The following is a 24,023-nucleotide window of genomic DNA, read 5'->3' as shown; positions in this document are numbered from 1 at the left end:
ACATTTATTCTAGCATAAACTCGCAACTGTTAAAAGCAATTATCACTGTCTGTATTTTTTTTTTTTTTTTGCATTTCAATTCTCTCTGTCTACACAGTTTACATTCCACTCCTTATGGCCCATCATGTGTATATAAATTTGCCAGTTTGAGGTTTACACTTCATGCATCTGATAGTTTAAAAGGAGAAAAAACTTAGCGATCAATTCACTTTCACTTGAGGAAGAACGGTGGCTCAGGGGAAGAGCCCGGGTTAAGTCTCCAGGAAGGCGGGGGAAACTCCTGCCCGAAACCTCGGAGAGCCGCTGCTGGTCATTGTTGACAATACTGGGCTACGAGGGCCAGTGTTCTGACTCAATATAAAACAGCTTTCTATACATCTATGGTCTGATGAAGTGGACAGTGTCCACAAAAGCTTGTGGCCCAATACATCTGTTGTTAAGGTGCCAGCAGAAAAACGTTTTGTTTAGACCTAAATACAGAAGATGACCCTCCAATTAATCAGTTGGAATTTTGGCGTAGTTAAAATTTTGTATAGGAATAGACTAATTAACAATAGATATAGTATTCAAATTGTGTTGTCTGCAGCTATATTAGTAATGTATGTGTGACTGTAAATAAAAATAAAACCAATTGTTTTAAAAAATGGTTTTTAAGGTGCTACGAGGCTCTGCTGTTTTTGCTGCAACAGACTAACGTGGGTATCCCTCTCCGGAGGTTAAAGTAATATCTGTTAGCGATTCAAGACAACATTTTGCCTAATCTTAAAAGCAGCCAATCACATCTTGTATGGTTGACCTTGCAACCAATCAGAGTTGTTGTGGGGCTGTATCTAATGGAAGAGAAAGGAACCGGTGTATGTGTGGGCAGATGGGGATATTTGCACGCCACCTTGCGACAGCGTTAAGGCAACCTGGTACCTTCTAGAAATTATGGCCTACAATTCCCAGAATCCCTGATAATCGGCATGCCATCTGAGATTTATGGGAGTTGTAGTACAAAACATCGGCAGCCACGAGATTGATTATCTCTTAAACCCTTACTCCAGCAGCACGTCTGAAGTAGTCACTATACGCATGCACAGACTGCAGGCTTGGAGGCAGCACAGAATTTTCTGACCGGAGTGGCGGAAGAAGAAAAAGATTCGTCGCTCCGTCGCTTTCCCAGCTCCCTTCGTTCCTCGCATTCCATTCCCCTCCTTTTTACAAAGAAATAAAACATTAATTGGCACCCACTCGTCCCCCATCTTCGTCATCACGCTCCAAAGTACTGTAAATTTAGGATCGGGGCGTATATCGGTTAAAAAACACACACCAGACCGGAGTTTAGTCACACACTTAGGGTGTAATCCTATGCATGCAGAGACAGAAGAAAGGCCTACGACTCTTAGCAGGCTGGCTGGGGAATAATGGGAGTTACAGGGCTTTGTGCGTTTTGTCTAAACACGCATAGGACTGTGCTCTTAATACATCCATTGCAATCAAACGGAGTTAGTCCCATTAGTTTCAGTGAGTCTACTCTAAGAACGGATGAGTAGGTCTGGATCTCCAGTCCCATGTTCTCTCCGTCAGCGCAGAGGCATTTCTCTCGGGTTTGGCAACACCGCTGAAGAGCGAGCTGGGAGAGCAAACACTGGCGGTTGCACGGCGACCGGGCAGTAGGAAGTAGTTTGCTGACGTTTCCCATCAGTTTCCTTTTCAAGAAATCCGTGCGCAGTGAGTATGGCCTGGCGACTTCGGCTCGTTAAGCCTCAATTTCGGGGGTAGGTGGTTGCGTGGGGAGGCGAGAGCGAGTGCGGACGTGCCGCGCCTAATCGATTGCGGAACTAGAAGCTCATCTTCTCGCCATTGGATCTGGGAGGAAGAAGGGTTGTTAAAAATGGACTGCTGGAAGGAGGGTTAAGCCTGAAGCCCGGCAGCTTAGAAAGCTTTTTAGGACGGAAGCCCACGGATGGTTAGACCGAAAAATGCCTACAACTTCTAGAATTCTGGTTGTGGGACTTTTTTCCTGATTAAATAAGTATGCGTAGGATTGCGCTTTTGCTCGCCCTGCATTTCAGAGCCGCGTCCCCTCGGCGTTCTCCGTACTGCTGTCGTTCTTGGGGTTTTCCCGAGAAGTGTAAGTGCTGCGCGCTTTATCCCGATCTCTCTAGGTAAACGAAAGAGGGCGCGGTTAGCAACAGCAGGGGATGACACACACATTCCAGTGCCAGCTCATGGGCTTCCCGAAGTTGTAGTAGGATGGAGGATGAGTCATTAGGAATTAGGCCGTCTGCTCCTGCTTGCGTTTCGGTGCTTTAGGATACAAACTTCTAAGGGCAGCGACTCTTTTCCACCCCACCTCACATAATGTCGGTAATGACACACAAGGCGCAAAACATTTACCCATTGTCTCTGTGCTTTTTTAAGGGCTTGTTCAGTGAAGTTTCCAGGGCGGTTTACAAAAACAATCCAGAGAAAAGCTAATCGTGTCCCATCTATTCCAATGACACTGGCTTTCTGTAGAACAAGAGCTTTCTTTTGTGTGGTATGAATCTCCCATTATCATACCGCTTCCTTGGATAATAAATTGTCTGCACACACATAATTGAATTAGCATAATTTTAATATGGTTTAACATTCTGGTAATATAAACAGAAATATGTGAACGTGGGTGCTAGGAGTGCCTTGTGTGCATATTCAGTTATCATCCACCCCACTAACACATCAAGGTTTAAATCTTAGGGCCACGGGTTGTTATTGTTGTTTCTTATTAAGCAGGATAACTTTACTTTTCTACATCTTTTAAAAAATAACCCCTGAACCTGAATCTTAGAGGGAGAAAAAAGGCATTAGGGTGCAATCCTGTACCCACATGCTTAAATGTAAGCAGCATTGAATTCAGTGAGACTTACTTCTTAGTAGGTAGACATGTATAGGATTGCACTGTACATTTCACAATGTGTAAGCTGTCCTATACTCAAGTAGAAGTAAGCACTATTGAACTCAGTGGGAGTTCTTTCTGAGTAGACATGTATAAAAATGTGCAATTATACTTTTATTCTAGAACATATTTATCAGGGAGTATGTCTTCTTGATTTCAATTGTGTGTATTTTAAAGTGAATGGTTAAAGATTTTAATCACACAGCCCTATTCAATGGATACATACTCTGAAGTAAACCCTGCTGAATGTAATGGGATGTTTTTCTATGTGCATATGATAGCCTTAGGCATCACTGGACTAATATCAAGATATTATTGATGCTGAACATCTTGCTTCAGTGTGTTTAACAAGTCAGAGTCCTCTGGCTTAGATGGTTTGAATGACAGACAAGACGTAGAACAGGATTGTGGTACCTTGAGAGGTATCATAGTCTCGTGCTTGGCTGTGATGTAACATCTCTTAGGGGGGAAAAGAGCTGGCCAAAGTTCATAGGTCCAAGTGTTGTGTACATAAATAGACTTGTGGCCTGGAGGTGAGACACACAGCCTGTTGCCCAACCGGCATCACACTGTACTTTTCCCTCTGCATCTGCCTCTGTGACAGGCTTCCTTTGTAGTTCCTGCCACTTCTCACTTTCACAGTAGGGCTTGTAACACCCAAGAGTGTTGCCAGTCACTTAAAAGATTTGGGACTCAGGTTCATAGGACACAACGCTGCACACAATCTGCTGGAAAATTCAGAATCAATAGCTGCGTTCAGACAACAGAATAGTCAATGGTGGGTTAATAGTCAACTCCACGGTTGATTATCAAGGGAGTACCCACACACAACAATTATAATCAATCGTGGTGTGGATTAAGGCCAGCGTCGAGTTGACTATGATTCAACATTGTGTTTGACACATCCCCTGCCCTCTTCCCCCTCCCTCAGTCCTCCTGCTGGTATCCCATCAGCCATTGTGAGTTGCCAGCTGGACTAGAGAGGTAGCTGCCACTTTGGTTGCTCTTGCCAGTGAATTCCGTAGTTGCTGAAAATAGCCAAATGTGTGCTACGAAATAGTCAACAATGCCCGACACACAACACGATAATCAATGGTTGTTCAACTAATAAACTCTGTACAGCATTGGTTATTTCAGCTGAATAACCAACCATGGTGTGAAAAAGTCCCAGCAGATGACACAATAACCCACCACTGACTTAACCGACAGTTGATTATTATGTCATCCAAACTCAGTCAGTGACTAAGGTTTAGTCAAAATTTCACAGGAAAAAAATCATCCCAAATAAAACCAATTCTTCACTTAACTTGCATCCTAATCCAGATCATCCCAAACCAATGGAAAAAGATGTGTGTGTCCTCCAACCTTAATTGCCATGCCAGGGAAGTTTTTTGGGGGTGTTGCAGCATGTGGGAAGGGGAGAGTTAACCCTTCCCTCCCCAGCTGCAATGCCACTTGAAAACTTGCCCCCTGCATTGCAATTAAGGTTGGAGGACACACACAACTTCAAAAAGTTTGCACACTTTTTGTACAAGAGCTTCTTGGTGTCTTGTGCAAAGTGACGTATCCTGATGGGACAGGAACTAGATGTTGTGAAATTAATGTACATTGTTGTTTTTGCTGGGAGCAGTTACGAGAAGAGGAAGCTCTCAGGTTTCTTTCATAGATGTTTTCAAAGACTGGGTGAGGATTCAGTGGTTATTGTTAAAGGTCACCAGCAGTGCTGGTACCAAGTTTTGGGAGGACCTTGTGCAAGCTGCTTCAAGTAAGCTTCCACCCTGCGTGGGTTCATCTCTCTCTCACTTCTGTCTGCATCACCCATTCACTTACTCTCTCCATCTGGAGCCATTTGGTATCACCAAGAGGGGGAGCGTAAGGCAAGTGAAGGAAGCAACTCTATTTCCTCACCTTTATCGCCACTTGCATGCTCAGAGAGAATAGGTGATCAGGCAGTGACAGTAAGGAGAAGCAGCAGCAGAGCCAGAAGGATCTTGGCATTGGCAGTGGGTCCCTTATGGAAGGTGGGGGTGGATCACAGCAGGAGCCAAATAATACCTACCCCTGGCCCTGGCCACCAGGCTACCTGGCCCCCGTCTATATGACAACAGGATTGCTCCTCTTTGAATATAAACCCGAATTTTCGTTTATTCAAATGTAGGTAAAGTGCATCGCACTGCAGCAGCAACAGCGATTTATCTCCTGAATTGTTTAATAGTGCAGTTATTAATGCACATATGCGCACATTTGCACATACGAGGCTATGGATTATAGATGAGGCAAGCTATAAATTTTATCTGCAGAGCTCCACAGATTCATAGAAGAGGAAAAGCGAGTGGGGAAAGGAACGAGGCAGCAGATGAGGATGTGAGCAGGGGACTGAACACGTCTCCTGTCTCTCCCTGCCCTTTCCCCCTCTTTGTTTTCATTTCAAAAGCTCCATCTTAATTCAACATGAAAACGGCGGGAAGGAACGAGGCAGCCAGAGGGTGGGAAGGTGGGAAATCAGCCAATCATTTTGCCCTGCCCTCAAAATTATGCCCACATGTCAAAATGCAATTTAACTCCCCCAAGAACACATAACTATGATGCATTAAAGAACCGGCTCTATGGTGAATGGACAGCTGCGTCATGTGTCCTAAAAGGTGAATATGTGCATTTAGGTTGGGGTAAAGAAGCCATATAGACATGCCCCCAGAATGGCTGTTGGGATGAGGCACTAGGAAGAACAAGATATGAGATTGATGGGTGGCAACAAATTCACTCCAGCATCCTTCTAGGGTTTTTCTTGCTTTCTTAAAAAGGCACTTCAGAAGCAGGACATAATGTGGTGTAATTAATTAACTGAAAATTTTGAAAGTAGTTTGTACAAAAAGCTGGGTCTGGCAGCCTTGGATGAAATTGAAAATATAGGTAGAGGGATGAAAGAGTAGAGAAGGAAGACAGCACCAGTCAAAGGGACTTATTCTTTCCCAGATAAATTGTACATGGAGTTGCTCAGTTGACATTTTAAATGTCTTCAACTCTATATATTTAAGGCTGCAATCCTATACCTATTTACCTGGGAGTAAGTTTCATTGAACTCAGTGGGGCTTACTTCAGAGTAGGATTGTCTTGTATAGCAACAATTTATGTGACATCGAAGTTAAAAAGACAAAACCACTTTCTGAAGTAAGTTGTGGAGAAAAAAATGTGAAAATGTCTGCCTTCCAGTACCAGGTTCTTAAGATAAAGCAAACCATTTTTTTGTCTGGACTTTTTCTTTTCCTTTTATTTTTGTCTGCTGTATTTGGCAATCTTGAGAGTTGATTTTTGGTAGTTTGCCAACCTACCATAGAGTTTCCACCTTTTGCCGGGGGAGGGCTCCTGTTCTTTTGGCAGCTGTCTCTGCTAGGGCAGACTTTCAACAAGCTCAGCAATTTCTTCCAGTGTGGAGATGCAGGGATGAGGAAAGCTGCGCCCGTTGAATGATTGCCTGTCGCGCTGCTGGTTAAAAGTTCGTGGCAATCCTATATAGCCCGAACATAGAGCGAGAGGAAACCGAGCGAAGCGGCGACGAATAAAAAGGCCTTCCCCCCTGTGCCTTTAAATGTGGGCCAGCCCGCAAGGATCCTCCGAAGGGAGCTCGTCGATGCGTCACTGGCCGTAGTTCTAACATGGAGCGAGCGTCGTTGTTTCTGGGAAAAGCTCACGCGGCTTTTTGGGATGGGAGCAAGCCTGAACAGAGCGAGCCCCACCTTGGCTATAGGAGAACGAATATAGGGCACAATTGCAACAGCAGGCCCGCCTTCGCGTCGCCGCCCACCAGAAGGGGCGCGGCTATGCAGATTGTGCAGGCGCTGCTCCAATTAGGCGATGGAAGGTCGGCGGGGGAGAAAGTATTTATTGCGCGCAGGGCGCCGCGGCTGTTTTCAGCAAAGCGATCTCTGAGTTTCGTCTCCCTCTGGACCGAGAATTTGGTAAGATCAGACTTTTTTCAGCCGCATGTATTCCTTAACACGCTGTGTGGTTCACTTTTTAATATTATTTTAAAGGTGATCTCGTGCATACTTGAGATCCAAGCAAACTAAGGGCTAAAGCAGACGTTACTTTTAAACGTGTCTTTTCATGTTTATTCTAGAGTAGGTGCAGGGGGGACGATCCAGATATTAAAAGCTCCCTCCCCGCTCTACGCTAGGGTCCCAATCCTGTGGCTACTCTGGTGTTAAAATGAAAGTAAAGTCTATTCGCCTTAGATCGCTGTCTTGGCAGGGGGTTGGAAAGGATGCCAATTCGGCTTTTACGAAATTAACTCCGGGGCTAGTCCTCCGACGCTGGAAAGGCGGAAACAGAATGCGGAGAAGGTCTCCATTTCCTTCCGTGGTTCCTTTGGAATGTAGCACTTCCCCAGAGTTGCTGATCAGGGCTGACAGTTGCTCCTTCTTGCCTCGGGTGCTAACTTCTTATGAATGACTCTCTGCTCTCGAGTGTCGGGAAACGACGCTCCATTCATTGCTATTTATTGTGATTGGTACGGTAAGAGCTTTTCTCCCCACCTCTGACTTACAATAGGAGGACTTAACCGTATACTTCCCCAAACTGGTACCCTCCTGATGTGTTCAATTACACTTCCTAGCATCCCCCAGGCAGCCGGGGAAGGCTAACTGAGCAAAGAGAGTGCAGTGAGGGTGACTCAGTTTTTCATCTTTTTTATGTGCTGGAAGAAGTCACACCGGGCATGAGTGGGATCATTACCTCATTAGGACAGGGGTGGCCTTTAACAATATCCTAGCAGGAAGGAATCAGCGCTTTTCAGCACCACTGAATTTCCCCCCACCCCCATGCTGTGGCAGGAAAAAGGCCACTAGTTGATCTCTCTGCCTGTTAGGCAGTTGTCATGGTAACCTGTACTGCCGGTCATGTGTTTGGTGATGCTGCTCTAGGTTCCAGAAGAGTGATGTTACATTCTGCTTAACTATAAACACCCTTCTATTATTATTCAAATTCTGGTAGCAGGCTTATTTTATGCTGGTTTGCAGCTGAAGGTTTTATTCTAACTTTATGTGAATTCTGCAATCCTTTTCAGTTCAGAATGCTTCTGGAAGGCGATTCTCACTGCCTATTGTTGGATGTTGCTCATGCTCTAACGTTGAAATTAAAATAAATGTCATTCAAATAAAGTATTGAATGGAGCTCCTGATCCTAAGATCTTGACACATCTAAATCATAGGAGGATCTGCACTATTGCTTTATAATGGGTTTGAAGTGCACTGGCAACTGTTGGGGCCCATGACACATTCCATATACGATTTTCAAACTGCTTTCAAAGTGTTATATCCTGCTTGGTGTAGATCTGGCCATAGAGAAGAATGAGCTTGGAATTCAGTTTAGTCTCTTTTAGGTAATCTGAAGATTTAGGTCCCTTTGCTTTTTCCACTGAAAATGTAAGTCTTGTTGAAGTCAGCATGGCTTCATACATTTTGCCATCTTTTGACAGCTGGGAAAGCAAAGATACTTAAATATCAGTAAATGATAATCTTGAACGAGGATGGAAAGCTAAAATTGCTGAAAGTGGTAGGGCGTGACATAACTTCAGAGCAGCTTTCTCCAACCTGGTGCCCAACCGATGTATTGGACTACAACTCCTGTCATCCCCAGTTAGCACAATGAGAACATAAGAACGTAAGTGCCATGTTTGATCAGACCAAGGGTCCATCTAGTCCAGCACTCTGTTCACACAGTGGCCAACCAGCCATCGGCCAGGGATGAACAAGCACGACATGGTGCAACGACACCCTCCCACCCATGTTCCCCAGCAACTGCTGCGCACAGGCTTACTGCCTCGAATACTGGAGATAACTCGCAACCATCAGGGCTAGTAGCCATTGATAGCCTTTGCCTCCAGGAATTTATCCAACCCCCTTTTAAAGCCATCCAAATTGGTGGCCATCACTACATCTTGTGGTAGTGAGTTCCATAATTTAACTATGTGCTGTGTGAAGAAGTACTTCCTTTTATTTGCCCTGGATCTCCCACCAATCAGCTTCATGGGATGACCCCAGGTTCTAGTATTTTGAGAGAGGGAGAAAAATGTCTCCCTATCCACATTCTCCATACAAGGCGTAATTTTGTACACCTCTACCATGTCTCCCCTTAGCCTCTTTTTTTCCAAGCTAAACAGTTGTAGCCAATACATTTGGATGGCATTAAGTTGAGAAAGGATGCTTTAAAATATGAAGAATAATGTGCAAGCTTCTTGCAGGAAAAGCAGCATTAGAAACTGAGCTCAGGTTTTTAAAAAGTGGCAGGGGTTGGGGGGTGCTTAAGGCTGTCCTCTTCTGCTGTTTCTATTCAAAGACCCTGTTCAGACAACACACTAAGTCATGGTGCAATTTAAGCATTTCAAGCTAAATGTTATGGCTTAGCATGTGTGTTAAGCATGGTGTGTGGCTACAGAACCACAGTCTAAACAAGCTCACTAACGATTTACTGCAAAAGGGCAGTGGCCTAACCATGGCTTAGCATGTTGTCTGAACTAGGGTGACCATATGAAAAGGAGGACAGGGCTCCTGTATCTTTAACAGTTGCATAGAAAAGGGAATTTCAGCAGGTGTCATTTGTATATATGGAGAACCTGGTGAAATTCCCTCTTCATCACCACAGTTAAAGCTGCAGGAGCTATACTAGAGTGACCAGATTTAAAAGAGGGCAGGCCACCTGCAGCTTTAGCTGCTGTGATAAAGGAAATTTCCCCAGATTCCCCATATATACAAATGACACCTGCTGAAATTTCCTTTTCAATAAAACTGTTAAAGATACAGGAGCCCTATCCTCTTTTTCATATGGTCACCCTAGAGTGAACAGGCCCAAAATCATCCCTGACCCATTGTGGGGATTTTGAGCAGAGCAGGAGGGGAAAGGGTTAAGCACCACCTCCTCACTCATCTTTCCATTTCTGGTGGCTGCTTCCAGTAGCTGCTTTGCATTTAAAGAAGGAAGAGGGGGAAGAATTACACAGAACTATGTGTAATGTGTTGTTTGGATCTAATTACAGGGACAGCACTTCGTAAAATGCTTTTAATGTTAGTAGGTATTGAGCAGCACAGTGTTAACTGCAATTGACTTTTAATAACCCATGATATGCATCTTGAGAGAGAATCACTTCAGTATGTTTCAGTGTTAGCTCTGTCAAGTTTTCTATGAAGTGAGATGGTTCGCATAGCCTGGTATCTAGGTTGGGCCTTTGGGCTGGGCTTACTAGAGCTGATGAAATGTGTTTTCTTTGCCATCTCAACTGCTCTGAATCAGCTTTTGGAAAAGACTTTGTAGTTCACTTTGACCAAAATTATAAGTTTGTGCCAGATTTAACTGGGAAATTTCTTGGGGACACACACACACACAGAGGAATTAGGTCGATTTCTACCAAACTAAATGCTGAGAATTTCCAGGAATTGCTAGTAGCAACACTAGCCCTGTATGCCTATAGAACTGGGGTATAGCACTTCTTATCTGATTACAATGTGTATCCCTTGGAGAAACTACAAGTGACATCAAAAGCCCTGGCATAGGACTGGCTTTGGGACCAAACTGCACATGGTGTGGGAGATCTATGACAGGAGCGGCTTGTGACTTGTAATACTTTAAAACAGGCGGGGTGGGGTGGGTTAATCCTTCCCCTTGTTCCCCAGTCTAAATCAGATCCCCCAAAGCTGGAGTGCAGGGAATAGAGATGTGCAGGGCTTATAGCAGCTTTGATGGGTGATTTAGATCAGGGAAATGGGGTCAGGGTTAAAAAACCTTCCCTCAGTACTGCTGTTTTGTTACAGATTTGGCCTTTGAGTGTTTTCTAACTATACTTCCAGTATTTAGGAAGCCTTTCGATGTGAGTTAACTATCTGTGGCTGATTAATTCACTTAAAACAAAGCATACACCAACAATTGTTCTAGGTGGGTTCAGTTTTTGGTTTTGTACTAACAATAATTAGTTTGATTCATTTTTATTAATTAAAATATACCTTTCATTAAAGAAATATGAACATTTCTTGTTAGAAAGGAAAACATTGCTAAAGATGTCAAAATCATAATTGCTTAACAGGAAACAGTATTTCGTAAACATTTCTTTTTCTTTGACTTCTAGTTCTAATGAATTAAAGGGTGAGATCTCATGTAAACACCAAGTTTCTTATTCAGTTTTGAATTGACTGTTCAGCTGACAGGTACATAGGCCTGTTGAGTTTCTAATAAGAAGCTCCCTCATTCCAAAATTACCACATACTTATACCTTTTTGTGTAGAGATTTCCTCATAGCTAATACTATGGATTGGCCAATAGATTAGGGCTCAATTATTTCATTGTTACTAAACATTCCTAAAAAGTTAAAACATACCAGAGAGAGAGAGAGAGAGAGAGAGAGGGCTTATACATGCACCTTTCAGGTGAGATAAAATCAGTTCTGAATCATACCTTTGAGAAGATAACTCCCCACTCTAAATTTGCTAATTAAGTCAAAGTTTGCATTCTCTCAGCAGGCTCTATTGGCTGAATGTGGTGTATGTATGTGTGGGGGGCGGGGCAGGGCGGCTGTGTGCTAAAGCCAGCGCAGGGCAAGGCCAGAGTCAAAAGGAGGCGCTGTTGCCAGAATTCTGTACTGACTGACTGCAGAAGACTTTAGAAATGAGGCCGAGGGCCGCTGGTCCCTCATATAGTCATGTTCAGAATGGGACTATTACTTCAAAGTGCTAAAATGGTGCACTTCAGAGGATCTCCTCTGAAAAATGTGGTAAGACCGGCTGCCTGTAAATAACCAAAGGTATTGCACAATTCATGTGTGCCCTGCAGAACTGTTGCAGTAACTCCTGTCAGGTAGAGGCGTCTTTGGGTTAAGTTGCAAGTGACCACAAAAGGGTCTTTCAGCAGAGGGGTGTTTTAGCAAGGGCTGGTGTCTGTTGAGAAATTCTGCCTTGGAACTAAGAAAGCTGTAAATGCTACAAAGTTACAACAAAGAACCACAAGGGCAGTGGTTCAGATGGAAAGAATATACTTTTTTGTTTGCTGCGGAGAAATAATGCCTCTCCCCCCTTCCTCTCTAGCTGTTGCTTCAAAAATGGAACTTGACATCCAGTGTAAAAAATTGAGTGCGAAAAAATGGAAAGACCTTATTCCAGCCCTAAAGCAGTCCAAATCCATTAGGTAAGTAAAATTTCAGTGTGTGTGTATGAGAGATTATTGTTATTATTTATTTATATAGCACCGTCATTGTACATGGTGCTATACAGAGTAAAACAATAAAATAGCAAAACCCTGCCACATAGGCTTACATTCTAATAGAATCATAATAAAACAATAAGGGGAAGAGAATGCACCGAACAGGCACAGGGTAGAGTAAAACTAACAGTATAAAAGTAAGATCAAAATCAAGTTCTAAAAGCTTTAGAAAAAAGAAAAGTTTTTAGCTGAGCTTTAAAAACTGCGATTGAACTTGTAGTTCGCAAATGTTCTGGAAGAGCATTTCAGGCATTAGGGGCAGCGGAAGAAAATGGACGAAGCCAAGCAAGGGAAGTAGAGACCCTTGGGCAGGTAAGAAACATGGCATCTGGGGAGTGAAGAGCACAAGCAGGACAATAGTGTGAGATGAGAGAGGAAAGATAGGAAGGAGCTAGACAGTGAAAAGCTTTGTAGGTCAACAGGAGAAGTTTATATTGGACTCTGAGAGAGAGGGAGTTGTTAATCTAACAACTGCATGACCTGGTGATGTTTCTCACAGGGTGTTCATAGTTACATGGTGTGTGTTTTCTCCATCTTGTTCTCTAGCAAGTTTTAAAAGATGAAAGCTATTCTGCTTCTGCTTCCAATATATTGGGATGCATTTCAAGCACTATCTTTTAAAGCTTCGGTTGCTGAGGCGCAAGTAGTAGCTTTGAATGACCACCTTTGGAATTGGAATTTCCTTCCCTGTTACACAAGTTCTCCTTGTTCAAGGGAAGTGACCAAATTGGCATTTCAGTCTGGGATGGGCAGAGGTCAATCCTGGTTTTTGGATGCTGCTTACAACTAGTAATGTATTAGCTGCTGGTGCCAGTCTGAATTAATTCTGGATGTGTAAGCTAGTCTTCTGTTTCTGGACTGTCCTAATTGCTCACTATACTGCTTGAAAAAAGCAAGAGAACCATTACTAATTTAAAACACACCCACGCACATTCTTAGTTTTGACATGTCATTCTGTGCTAAATTTGTAACATTACAAATAAGCCCCCCCCCGCATCTATTAGATTTCATTCAAATGATTTAAATATTCTGGAAATCTTCTTATGCAGGTTGGGAGGAAAGAATGTCATGGATGACAAATGATTCACTTGAATGGTTTGTTAGAGCTCATTCTTCTCTCTCATTCTCAGGTTGGATGACTGCAGCCTATCGGCTAGTCATTGTGAAGATATGTCCTCTGCTCTGAGAACCAACCAAACATTGACAGAGCTGAAGCTGGACAACAATGAATTGGGAGACGCTGGTGTGGACTCGCTGTGCAAGGGATTGCTGAATTCAAGTTGCAAGCTTCAGAAACTAAGGTAAATCCTCTAGTAGTTTAAGTTGCATTAGATCAGGGATGGGCAAATTGTGGCCCTTCCGATGTTGCTGGCCTACAACTCCTGTTAGCCCTATCGGAATAGCCAATGGTGAGGGATGATGGGATTTGTAGGCCAAAACATCTGGAGGGACATGCTACCTACCCCTGCATTAGATGAACTTCTCCACATCTACAGTCCTATTGCCTTCAATGATGCTCCCTTCTGAAATTGACTAAGCAAGTGGCTCAAGAGTTCTCCATGGCTTGGAGTAAATTCATTCATCTTTTACTATTGTTGCATAACTCTGGTCTCTACTACTTACAGTATATTGTTGACACCATGTTGCTACTGAATGAGTTTTTCTGGACTAGGTGATGGGCAAATCCCTGGGGCTTGCCCTATTCCCAGCATTGCATTGAAAGAGTGGCCCTATTTGCACAATCTGAAGTCACTGCTGTACTGACACTTCATTCACATTCATAACAGTTCCCTTGGGTAGTCATAGGACTCGGGTTCGTAGAGCTGAAATAGGGATGAGAAAAGAGTCCAGCTCTCCCAGCTCACCCACCTCCAAAAGATCACACATGCTTCTTGGCTTTTCCAATGTGGCAAGGACAGGACCTGTACAACTACTGCTCAGTTGGGAAGAATGGGAATTCTGCACTTAGTACAAGCGTGGAGAACGTGTGGCCCTCCCGATGTTATTGAACTTCAACTCCCATCAGCACTAGCTAGGATAGCCAACAGTGAGGGATGATGGGTGCTGCAATCCAACAACATCTGGAGGGCCACACATTCCCCATCTCTGACCTGGCGGTATAAACCAAGTGGCAGATGAAAGCACACCTAAGGATCCCAGGCAGTCGGACATTCATTAGCTCCTCTGACAACTGAAGCAGCTGAATTCTGGTTTTAGCACCTGCATATTAAATACCTGTTTGGAAAGTTCCTTCTGATAAAGCGTGCTTGGGATTGCCAGTCTTAAGATGGCAATTGCTGCCTACCTGCTGCCCTCTGGCTTCATGACTAAAATGCTGCCAGTTGGTATAGGCTGCATTGGTGAAGTCTTTGCTCCTACCCTAGATCAGGGATAGGCAACTTGTGGCCCCCCAGGCATTTCTAGACTCCCGAATCCCAGCCAGCATGGTGAGTGATCAGGGATGGTGCAAGTTGTTGTTCAACACCATCTGGAAGGCTGCAGGTTCTCCACCCCTGCCCTGGAGTGTCAATATCATCTGCAGGGATTGTCTAGCGACTGCTCAGTGGAAGTTATAGCCGATATATGCCTGCGAGTGAAAGATATAGCCAATACCCGAAAATGGTGAATACTAGGATGGCTCACTTTATTCTGAATTGTTGTTACAGCTTGCGGAGCTGCAACCTAACCAAAGGCTGCTGTGAGAGTGTCCGTACTCTGCTTAGTAACAAACCCGGCTTGACTGAGCTGAACCTGGGCGACAACAGTTTGGGCACAGCAGGAGCAAAAGTATTGTGCCAGGGACTTCTGGAACCAAACTGCCAACTGGAGAACCTTCAGTAAGTGACTACGATACTTGCTAGCATATATGTCTGGGCTGAAAACATTTCCCAAGTTAGAAAGCATCCCTTTTTAAAAACAAACAAAACAAACAAAACACCTTTCCATTGGAGGAATTTTTCCACTAAAGTGACTTATAATGCCATATGCTATAAATTATTTCCATAGTGCTTCTCCCACACTCCCTTCCCTGTAATGTATATAGCATTTCTGAGAATGTTAAAAACTCAGATACATATGTCGTAGAGTTCTAGACTAGCCTTCCCCAACGTGGATTCCTTCTAGAGATGTTATACTACAACTCCCACCATCCCAAGCCATTCTGGTTGGAGGTGATGGGAGTTGTAGGCCAACATGTGTAGAAGATACCACTTCAGGAAAGGATGCCCTAGCTGGGTGTTCAGAGAGAGGACAAATGAGGCATGTGTTTGAATACTTAAGGCAGGAAGAGCCTGATTCTTAACTGTTGGGTGCCTGTCCTTCTGCTCTCTGCAGCCTGGAGTACTGTGAATTCTCACCTGCGAACGTGGAGGCGCTCTGCACCATACTGCGCACCAAGCCGTCTCTGAAGGAACTCAACCTGAGCAACAACAAGTTTGGGGATGCAGGAGTGACACTTCTATGCCAAAGTATTCTGGACCCCAACTGTAACCTGCAGTCACTGCAGTAAGTTACGGTTTAGCCCTGCTTGGGGATCCTGTGACCTTGTTTGGGGTTGTGACAAAGGTCCTGTACACTTTTCTGATGATCAAAGTGGGTTTCTGTAAGCAAGACTTGGGCTCAGTTCAGACAACCCGTTTCTCAGCGGTGGTTTTAGAACTCCACGGTGGAGTTTTTACATCACTGTTGAGAAATGTGTGGTCTGGTGGGAAAACTCCACGCAACGGTAGAGTGTTTTTTTGAGACCTCTCCATGTAGAATATCCACACTGTGCAGAGGAGAGTTCCTATACAACTGGTGAAAGGAGTGAGTACTGCTCTAGGAGAGCTGCTGGGATTGGGTTTTTTGCAGCAATGGCTGATGGGATACCATCGGGAGGACCAGAGGAGGAGAGAGAGCAGAGGAACTGTCAATCAAACCACAATGGATTTTACTCAGCTCTACGGTAGCCCACAGTCACACAACGGTGGAGTTAGAAGATGTTGTGTGGGGAGTACTAAAAAGGAGCTCAGCCGTTGAGTGGAGTTTTCACACTGTGTTGACTAACGTGTTGTCTGAACTGAGCCTTGGAGTCATCGTCAGATCTTACTGTCTTGGTCAGGGTCAGATCTTGCTGTTCTCTCTGCAGTAGCAGCATGATCACATATATGAAGTGAGTGACCACTGCTCTATGATTCAACCTGTAGCTCCCACTGCTGTGTGAATTGTTATCTGTCATTGGAATGTAAGCTTTTAAACCCAATGAGGCTGAGGCAAAACTCTCCAGGCTATTCCAACAACTCCCCATGCATCCAATGGATGAACACAAAAACTTGCTTGCCAAATATCTGTACTTGTGACTGGTGTAGAAGGAGGGTTACTGTAACCTAATTTGTGTAGGTTCCTGTTAGGATATTATAGAACATAGAAGGCCTATGAAAGCCAGTTTCTGGTGCTACCTCTGCTTGTCACTGTTCTGGGACCTTGGTCTTTACCTGTTACTGGTCCCAGTCAGCAAGGCATATCTTCTGTTAGGATGTTCCATCTTTCTGAGAAGATGGATTCTGCTCCATTAGATGGTTCCTTTGCACCAAATGGACCCAGTTACTAAAAGCAGATTGACAATGGAGTAAAACAGCTACTTGCTGCCACCTCTGTAAACGTGACCCTTAAAACGAAGGTCCAGGCAGCTCATGTGACTTTGCCAAATGCAAGTGCAGCTATATATAAAGCACTGCAAGGTATTCTATAAGGGTAATTTGAAGCTTCTTCTGGGAATAATCTATTGGGCCCAAAAGTTCTACATTTCTTTATTCACTGTCATTGGAGAAGGCTTTATGGCAAACCCTTGCAGCTCTCATTAGACCTCTAAAAAAATCCCCACTGGCCAATGAAACTGCAGCCTAAGGGAAGCCAAAATGCCACGCGTCTCTGTTAGTGGGTGGTAGCTGTGCAGGCAGAGCTGAATAAAACTCCATTGGTGGTTCGCTGTCTGGTGAAACGATGCTCAGTGTGATCCTTGGCTTCTTTTTTTCCTGCAGCTTGGAGAGCTGTGACTTCACCGCTGCTAGCTGTGAGGACCTGAGTGCTGTTCTCAGTGGAAAGCCCTCCTTGAAGGAGCTCTGCATAGGCGAGAACAAGATTGAGGACGCAGGCGTAGCAGTCCTATGCCAGGGTGTACTGAACCCAAACTGCAAAATAGAAAAGCTGTGGTAAGTGCCTGATCTAGCGTAGGAGATGGTCAAATGAGTCTGGGCTCAGGCCAAAGGGTGTGGTGGCTTATGAGACCCTGATGGATAGCCAGGCTGCCAGAACCAAGTGCTGCAGGCAATGGAACAATATGTCCAGCAACCAGGTCTGTTTGTTTATTAACATTTATATGCTATCTTACGTGGTAAAAAGACATCAAGGTAGTAACTTAAAAACAGTTAAAGCATTAAAACTACACATTTTGAAAAGCGAAATTGAAGTGATGCGTCTTTACACCCTTTCGAAGGGCCAAGAGAGTGGGAGCCAGTTGTAGCTTTTGAGGGAGGGCGTTCCAAAGTTTGAGAGCAAGACAGGAGAAAATTCTTTCAGCCGTGCCCAACAAACAGGCCTCTGTCTTCAAAAGAACCTCTCCTGCAGATGTTAATTTAACCACATGCCCAGTGGAGGCTGGAGGCTCCGACGTCAGTGAGGTGGTGAATGTACTCCGTGTTGCAGTCAGAACTCTAAAGGAGCTATCCAAGGTGCTTGGATAACTCCGTTAGAGTTCTGACCAAAACCGGTTGCGAATTTACTGCCCCACTGACATTGCAGTCATCAGCCTCCAGATATGTCTGAACCTGAAAGCTCACTGTTTCTTAGCATGCATATATAGTGCTTGGATTTACAACCCTTATTCCCGTAAACCTGTTTTCCCAATTGGAAAATGTGCTCTTCCAGTACAAGGGAGAATTATTGGTGAAGGCTGCATATTTATTACATTACATTTATATCCTGCCTTGTTTCCTCCAAGCAACTCACTGTGGTGTAATCCTCCTCCTCTCCATTTTATTCTGACAACAACCCTATGAGGTAGGTTGGGCTGAGAGTCTGTGACTGTCACCCAATGGGCTTCCATAGCCAAGTGAGGACTAGAGCCCGGATCTCCCAACTTCCAGCCCAACACTCTAACCACTACACCACACTGGCATAGATTCCATTCCATCTGTAAATCATATTTTTCCAAATGTGTATTGCTAATATTCTATTCTATCAGCCTTCCTGATGGGTTGGAACTACAAATCCTAGCATCCCCCAGCCAACATTTCATTCACCAGTCAATTTCACTGTAAAAATGCATTTCCTAGAGAAATCCACAGGCTTATGTGAATATGGGTCAAAAACCCAAATTCTACTTACTTGTTTAGGTAAACAGCCATTAAACCTTTCAGGTCCAGGCATGTTAGTAAATGGATTAGCTCCTGGTCAGGGTTCATTCGGTTAATACAGGGTTTCAGTTCTAGGTCATGGAATTTTCTTGGAATTTTCTGGCATGTCTGCGAAATACAAATAAAAGGTGTGTTTCTTAGGGGGCAGGTAACTTCATCTAAGATGATCTATCTTAATACAGCTTCTGCCAACTTCATGTGGACTATAGGAATCTCAAATGGTTCATACTACTGGAATCAGATCTGTAACTTCCTCCGCTCTTACACTTGCACCTGGATTGTAGCCAATGCTTTAATTACTGTTTCAGGTTATGGGAATGTGACATCTCTGCTCCTGGCTGCAAAGAGCTCTCCAATATCATTGGTAACAAAGAGACTCTCCGGGAGATGAGCCTGATTGGAAATGGTCTGAAAGACGAAGGAATGGACTTCTTAAGTCAAGGGCTGAAGAATCCAAACACTAAACTCCAGTCGCTGTGGTAAGAACTTGGTAGCTTCCTTGATCCATAAATAAGTGTGGCAAATAATGCTACTTAATTGGATGGGCCTATAACTGAGTGTAGGCGATTAGGGGCTTCTTTGATGACCCTCCAGCCTGGCTTCTGAACCTAAGCATCTCTCTATGCAACTTTTCTATTTAACTCAGGTCCCCCTTATGGGTTTCCCGTGGGCAGCTGATCAGCCACTGTGTGAACAGAATGGTAGACTAGATGGTCCCTTGGTCTGGTCCAGCAGGGCTCTTCTTATGCTCTTATATTGTCGAGCAAGTCAAGTTGCAGGCAGAGGTCTCCTTAACCTGCTCCTCCCTAGTATGCATTATAACAGCCTTCCACAAACCAGCACCCTCCAGATGCATCTGACTACAACACCCATCATCTGGCTGGGCAAGATGAGGGTTGTAGTCAGACATGTCTGGGATGTGCCAGGATGGGGAAGGCCTATACGAAAGCTCTGTCAGGGTTCTCCACTTTTATGCACCTCTGTGACTTGTTCCAGGTGAGGCTTAGGCCAAGTGGGCGTGAGTGACTGAGGTACATAGAAAGGAGGGCTCTGTCAGCTTTGGAAGGGGAGAAGAAAGGGCCCCTTGTGTTATTGGCCTGAGGGAGGGAGTGGGACAAAGGTTCTTGGCCCTTCCGCCTTTTGTTCAGGATAGATCATCCTGAAGAAATGATGGACTTCTTGGAAAGCAAAACTAATACTAGATGCTGGGTGAAGACCGACTGAATTGCAAAGTCTCAGGATGGTCAGTGATGCTCTTATCTGTCTACCATAGGTTAAGAGAATGTGGTTTGACTACCGCCTGTTGCAAGAACTTGAGCTCTGCTGTCGCCGTGAACGGTGTCTTGAAAGAGCTGCATTTAGGTTTCAATAAACTTGGCGATGAAGGAGTGATTCAGCTCTGCGATGGGGTGATGAACTCCGGTTGCAACCTACAGTCCCTCTGGTAAGTGACCTTCCAGAATTCTGTTGCCTTACGAACATTAAGCACAAGGGGGTTGTTTGTAAGCATTTCCTGCTGAGAACTGTTGGAGTAAACTGCTCCATCTGGGAGTCGGATGCCTTTTTAGCACATCTCTTCCATGGACACACCCTGTATATTTACTGACTACCATACTCAAAAAAGGGCCTGTGATTGAAAGTGCCAGATATAAGGCTTTTCATCTTTCTTCTTTCTGAAGGAGAAGAATTTGGCTTCTTACTCTTCGCATGAGTCATAACTTAGTTCTTGCTTAAATGTTCCGAAGTGATTCCTTGAAATGAAGCTGCTTCTACTGAACTATTAGAATAGACATATTTGCATTTTAGATGACTTAGTGGGTATTGAGCTGGGGCAGCTTTCCCCAACCTGGTGCCTTCCCAGTGTTTGACTGTAAGTCACATCGTCCCCAGCTGACATAGCAAATGAAGAGACTATGGATCGTAGTCTACTGTAGCTTGCTGCCAGGACAAAATGTATGTGAAGGGCGCAGTCCTATCGATTATGGCCTTAGAGATCCCTGAACTCTGGCTCCCAGTATATTCTCACAACTGAGGGTTAGAAATTCATAGGATGCCAGATACTATATCTGAAAAGCTTGTTCATCAATCTTGCGGATGCACAGAATGCATATAATGTGAAATAATTCCCTTGTGTTTGTGGATTCAGCATGTCCCACATCTTGGAGAGATGACTTCAGGGACATGGTTCACTTGTGAATATTGTTCTTTCTTGTTCTGACCCCATCTTAGGTTGGGACAAGCAGGTCTCACTGCTGCTTGCTGTGATAAGCTTGCCGCACTCATCGTCGGAAAACCGTCCCTCAAAGAACTGGATGTCGGCTACAGCCACATAGAGGACGAAGGGGTGCGGAAGCTCTGTGAAGCAGTGAAAAATCCGAACTGCCAGCTGAAGTATTTAATGTAAGTGACTCCATTTCATGAGGGTCTGAGAATCGGAAAAACAGGGAGAGTTGGGTGGGATCGAGGGGCAATTTCAGAGATGTGGAACAGACTGTGAAGGATATAATGATAGTGTGATTTAAAACAGCACATGACATTCTAGGACTGGCTCTGGAAATGCTTCCATTGCATTTGAAGTTAGACTGTAGCTTACTCATGGCCCTGCCATTAGGCAGAGTGAAGCAGTGTCCTCAGGTGGCAGACCTCGGGGACAGGGATTGGCAGCAATGTCTTGAAGGACACATCTGTGTGTGCAACCCAATCTTCCCTGTATCCCATCAGCTAGCCTGCTGCCTTCCGGTCTAGTGGAGGATGTTGTCCCATTGGCAGTATTGAAATAAGTTTCAGCTACCAGCCCTATCAGCTTCTGTGAATGGAATGGGAGAGGGGGCGCCAACTTGTCCTTTGTCTCAGGCAACAAAATACCTTGGCATGGCCTTTCAGCCATTCTTGTAAGCGTTCTAGGGGGAAGCAGTATTTCAGTGAGGCCCTAATTAACTTACACAGGAAGCTGATTTATACTGAGTCAGACCGTTGATCAATCTAGCCCAATATTGTTGATGTCTTGATGCTCTCTCTTGAAAGCTACAGTATTTTCTTGGTATAAATTGGAAGCAAAATCGCCCTAAAACATGGATCCTTTGGAAACACGAGTCTGTTTATCGTGTCTTAAGACTAGAGAGAGGTTGACTTGAATTACTGGCATTGTGGTGGCCGGGCTGCTTGCATCTGTAAATTGGGGTGCCCCTGTGGAAGTAGCACTGCTTCTGCCCTTTTACCTTGGGGAAAACCAGGCTCTTGTGTATGTTGCACCTGTGTTACAGAAGCATCTCCGACTTCTGTATCCCAGAGGAGTGATTGCCTGCTTTGCAATTACTTTAGCCTTGCTTGACTCCTCCAACACAGTGGGTGGTATCCAACACTGCGTTACTGCTAATTTAAATGACGTTGCATTAGTGTAAGCTATCTCCAGCGCACATCCTGGCGGGATAGGCTTCCCTGGAAAACTTGTCACACCAGCAAGCACACTATTGGTGTTATGCTAGAGATAGTCTAAGCTCGGGCAATATCATCTACGTTAGCAGTAGTGCAGCGCTAGATTCAGTCCAATACCAGTAATGCTTGGAAGTGTCGTCTATAAGCTGTAATGATGCTAACCTGAACTCAATTCTGTTGCAGTTTGTATGATACTTACTGGAGTCCTGAAGTGGATGCTGAACTGAAGGCCCTGGAAGAGCTGAAACCTGGATTTAAAGTGGTTACATGAGTACCACAGTCTTGCTGTGGCTACTTCTTTTGCCTTTTTTTTTTCCTTTCAGGATTTTTTCTATAAACCAAGCTAGCCACCCATATGGTGATGAACTTTATTGCGATTACAAGTTTATGGGCTTGGCAAATGTGGCGTACCTAGAAACCACATTTGAAACCAGGAACGTATGGGCACCTCGGTGGTGGAGCAGGTCTGGAAGAAAAATCTGGAATATCTGCTCAGTCCAGACTATATATAAATCAATAAAATTATATTAGTGGGTTTTCTGCCATTCGGAAAATGGCAAGAGCAGCACAAAGTGGAATACATCCCTTGCTAGCAGTTGTAAAGCAATAATTATAATAATTATTTACAAATTATTCAAATTATTCCCTAGGGAGAGTATATATTGGAAGCGTTTCGATAGGATGAATATGGGATAATGCTCTTTCTTATTGCCACAGTAATGACATATGTGCCTTCCCCTTAAATATCAACAATTTCATGTTTTCTGCTGAAAGTGCAACAGGTGAACTTCGTGTATCTTGATCAGCGTTTCTAGCTCTGTAGAAACCTAAATAAAGTTTGCTTGCAAAGAGATTATTCTTGTGGTCTCTTTTGTTAACAGGACACTAAAAGCTTACATGAATTTCCCCCTGGATATTTAAAGCTCAGACCACAGGCCTCGTTTCATGAATGCCTTTATGCTGCCAAGTTAAAACACACACACACCCCTGTACAATATGACAGTGAGTGGGTTTGCATGATCGCGGAAGGAAAACAGGCATGGCGGCTCATTTCCCTTCTCTACACATGCCAGTCAAGAGCTGCCTAATTAGCATAAGTCACCTTGCCACGTGTGGGTTGTTGTGACGTCTGAACGAGGGCTAGGGTGGCTGGCTGAGGTGGGTTACAAAGCACCCTGAAACCTATGGCTTGTTCTAGGGTTGCTGGGTAGTTTGTAAACCACCCCAGGCACCCACCCTCACCAGCTTTGGACGTCACAACAAGCTGTGCTCCTGAGGGTAATTATGCTAATCTCCCTATCGCTTGAGTGGCACACCGTGTAGTTAACAAGCCTGCTAAGAAGGCAGTAATATACTATAGTTTTCTTGCCTGACTGTAGTTAGCCACAATGCTAGTGTAGCTTGACTCCTTCTACCAACCTATGACATGGAGAAATTACTTCTGAGGTTGACCTAGTTTGCACGACCAGCAGGTTATTTTTAACCCACAGTAGCTTGTTAACTATGTTGCATTTGCCAGTGGCAAGCAGTGTTGCTGAGGATATTTATGCTAATCTCCCTGCCATGCGCACTAGCAGAAATAAATTCCTGTGGCTTATTTGCCCAGTTGTGATCATGCAAACTGGGCCACTGAGTTTTAGAGATGGGTGAAGCCCTGGGGGCAGTTCAATTCTCATTTTTCAAATACATGGTATTCTGGTTCACTAGGCCTTGTAACTCTCCAACTAACCACTAGGTGTCAGTATGATTCCTTTATGCCATGCTCGGTTAACTACTGGTGCTGTTCACCATTTTCTGCCTGGGTTTCAAGATCCCTTTATAACCTTGTTTTCTGAAATACTGCTTCATACTAAGAAACATTTGTTTCCAACTGTTTTATTTCTGCTGGATAGGCACTTCTGCTGTGTTTCATCATTGCTGTTTTAACATGTTTTTACAGTTTTTTACGCTGTAAACCATCTTGATTTATTTTTTTTAACTGAAGGGTGGTACAGAATACTTTCAAATAGGGGTGTGTGTGTACACATACACACAGC

The 24,023-nt window shown here is 44.2% G+C and overlaps 1 protein-coding gene across 3 annotated transcripts; it reads left to right on the top strand.

The window, feature by feature from the left end:
- Nucleotides 1-1,741: 1,741 nt before the first annotated feature.
- On the top strand, nucleotides 1,742-22,840 carry RNH1 (ribonuclease/angiogenin inhibitor 1). 3 transcript variants are annotated; one of them, XM_063117069.1, is made up of 10 exons: nucleotides 1,742-1,760; nucleotides 11,986-12,085; nucleotides 13,291-13,461; nucleotides 14,827-14,997; nucleotides 15,494-15,664; nucleotides 17,179-17,349; nucleotides 18,861-19,031; nucleotides 19,826-19,996; nucleotides 20,782-20,952; nucleotides 22,171-22,840. In XM_063117069.1, exons 2-10 carry the CDS (start codon nucleotides 12,000-12,002, stop codon nucleotides 22,256-22,258), a joined length of 1,371 nt encoding a protein of 456 aa, XP_062973139.1. In that variant the 5' UTR covers nucleotides 1,742-1,760; nucleotides 11,986-11,999; the 3' UTR covers nucleotides 22,259-22,840. The 3 variants fall into 3 exon arrangements, with proteins under 3 accessions (XP_062973139.1, XP_062973138.1, XP_062973140.1); XM_063117068.1 differs by lacking the exon at nucleotides 1,742-1,760 and adding an exon at nucleotides 6,804-6,876; XM_063117070.1 differs by lacking the exon at nucleotides 1,742-1,760 and adding an exon at nucleotides 11,040-11,062.
- Nucleotides 22,841-24,023: the final 1,183 nt, after the last annotated feature.

This window comes from Elgaria multicarinata, chromosome 2, assembly GCF_023053635.1.
Source record: "Elgaria multicarinata webbii isolate HBS135686 ecotype San Diego chromosome 2, rElgMul1.1.pri, whole genome shotgun sequence".
Classification (NCBI taxonomy): domain Eukaryota; kingdom Metazoa; phylum Chordata; class Lepidosauria; order Squamata; family Anguidae; genus Elgaria; species Elgaria multicarinata.
Note: the sequence above shows the minus strand (reverse complement) of the source record. Positions and strands in the feature narration are given on the sequence as shown.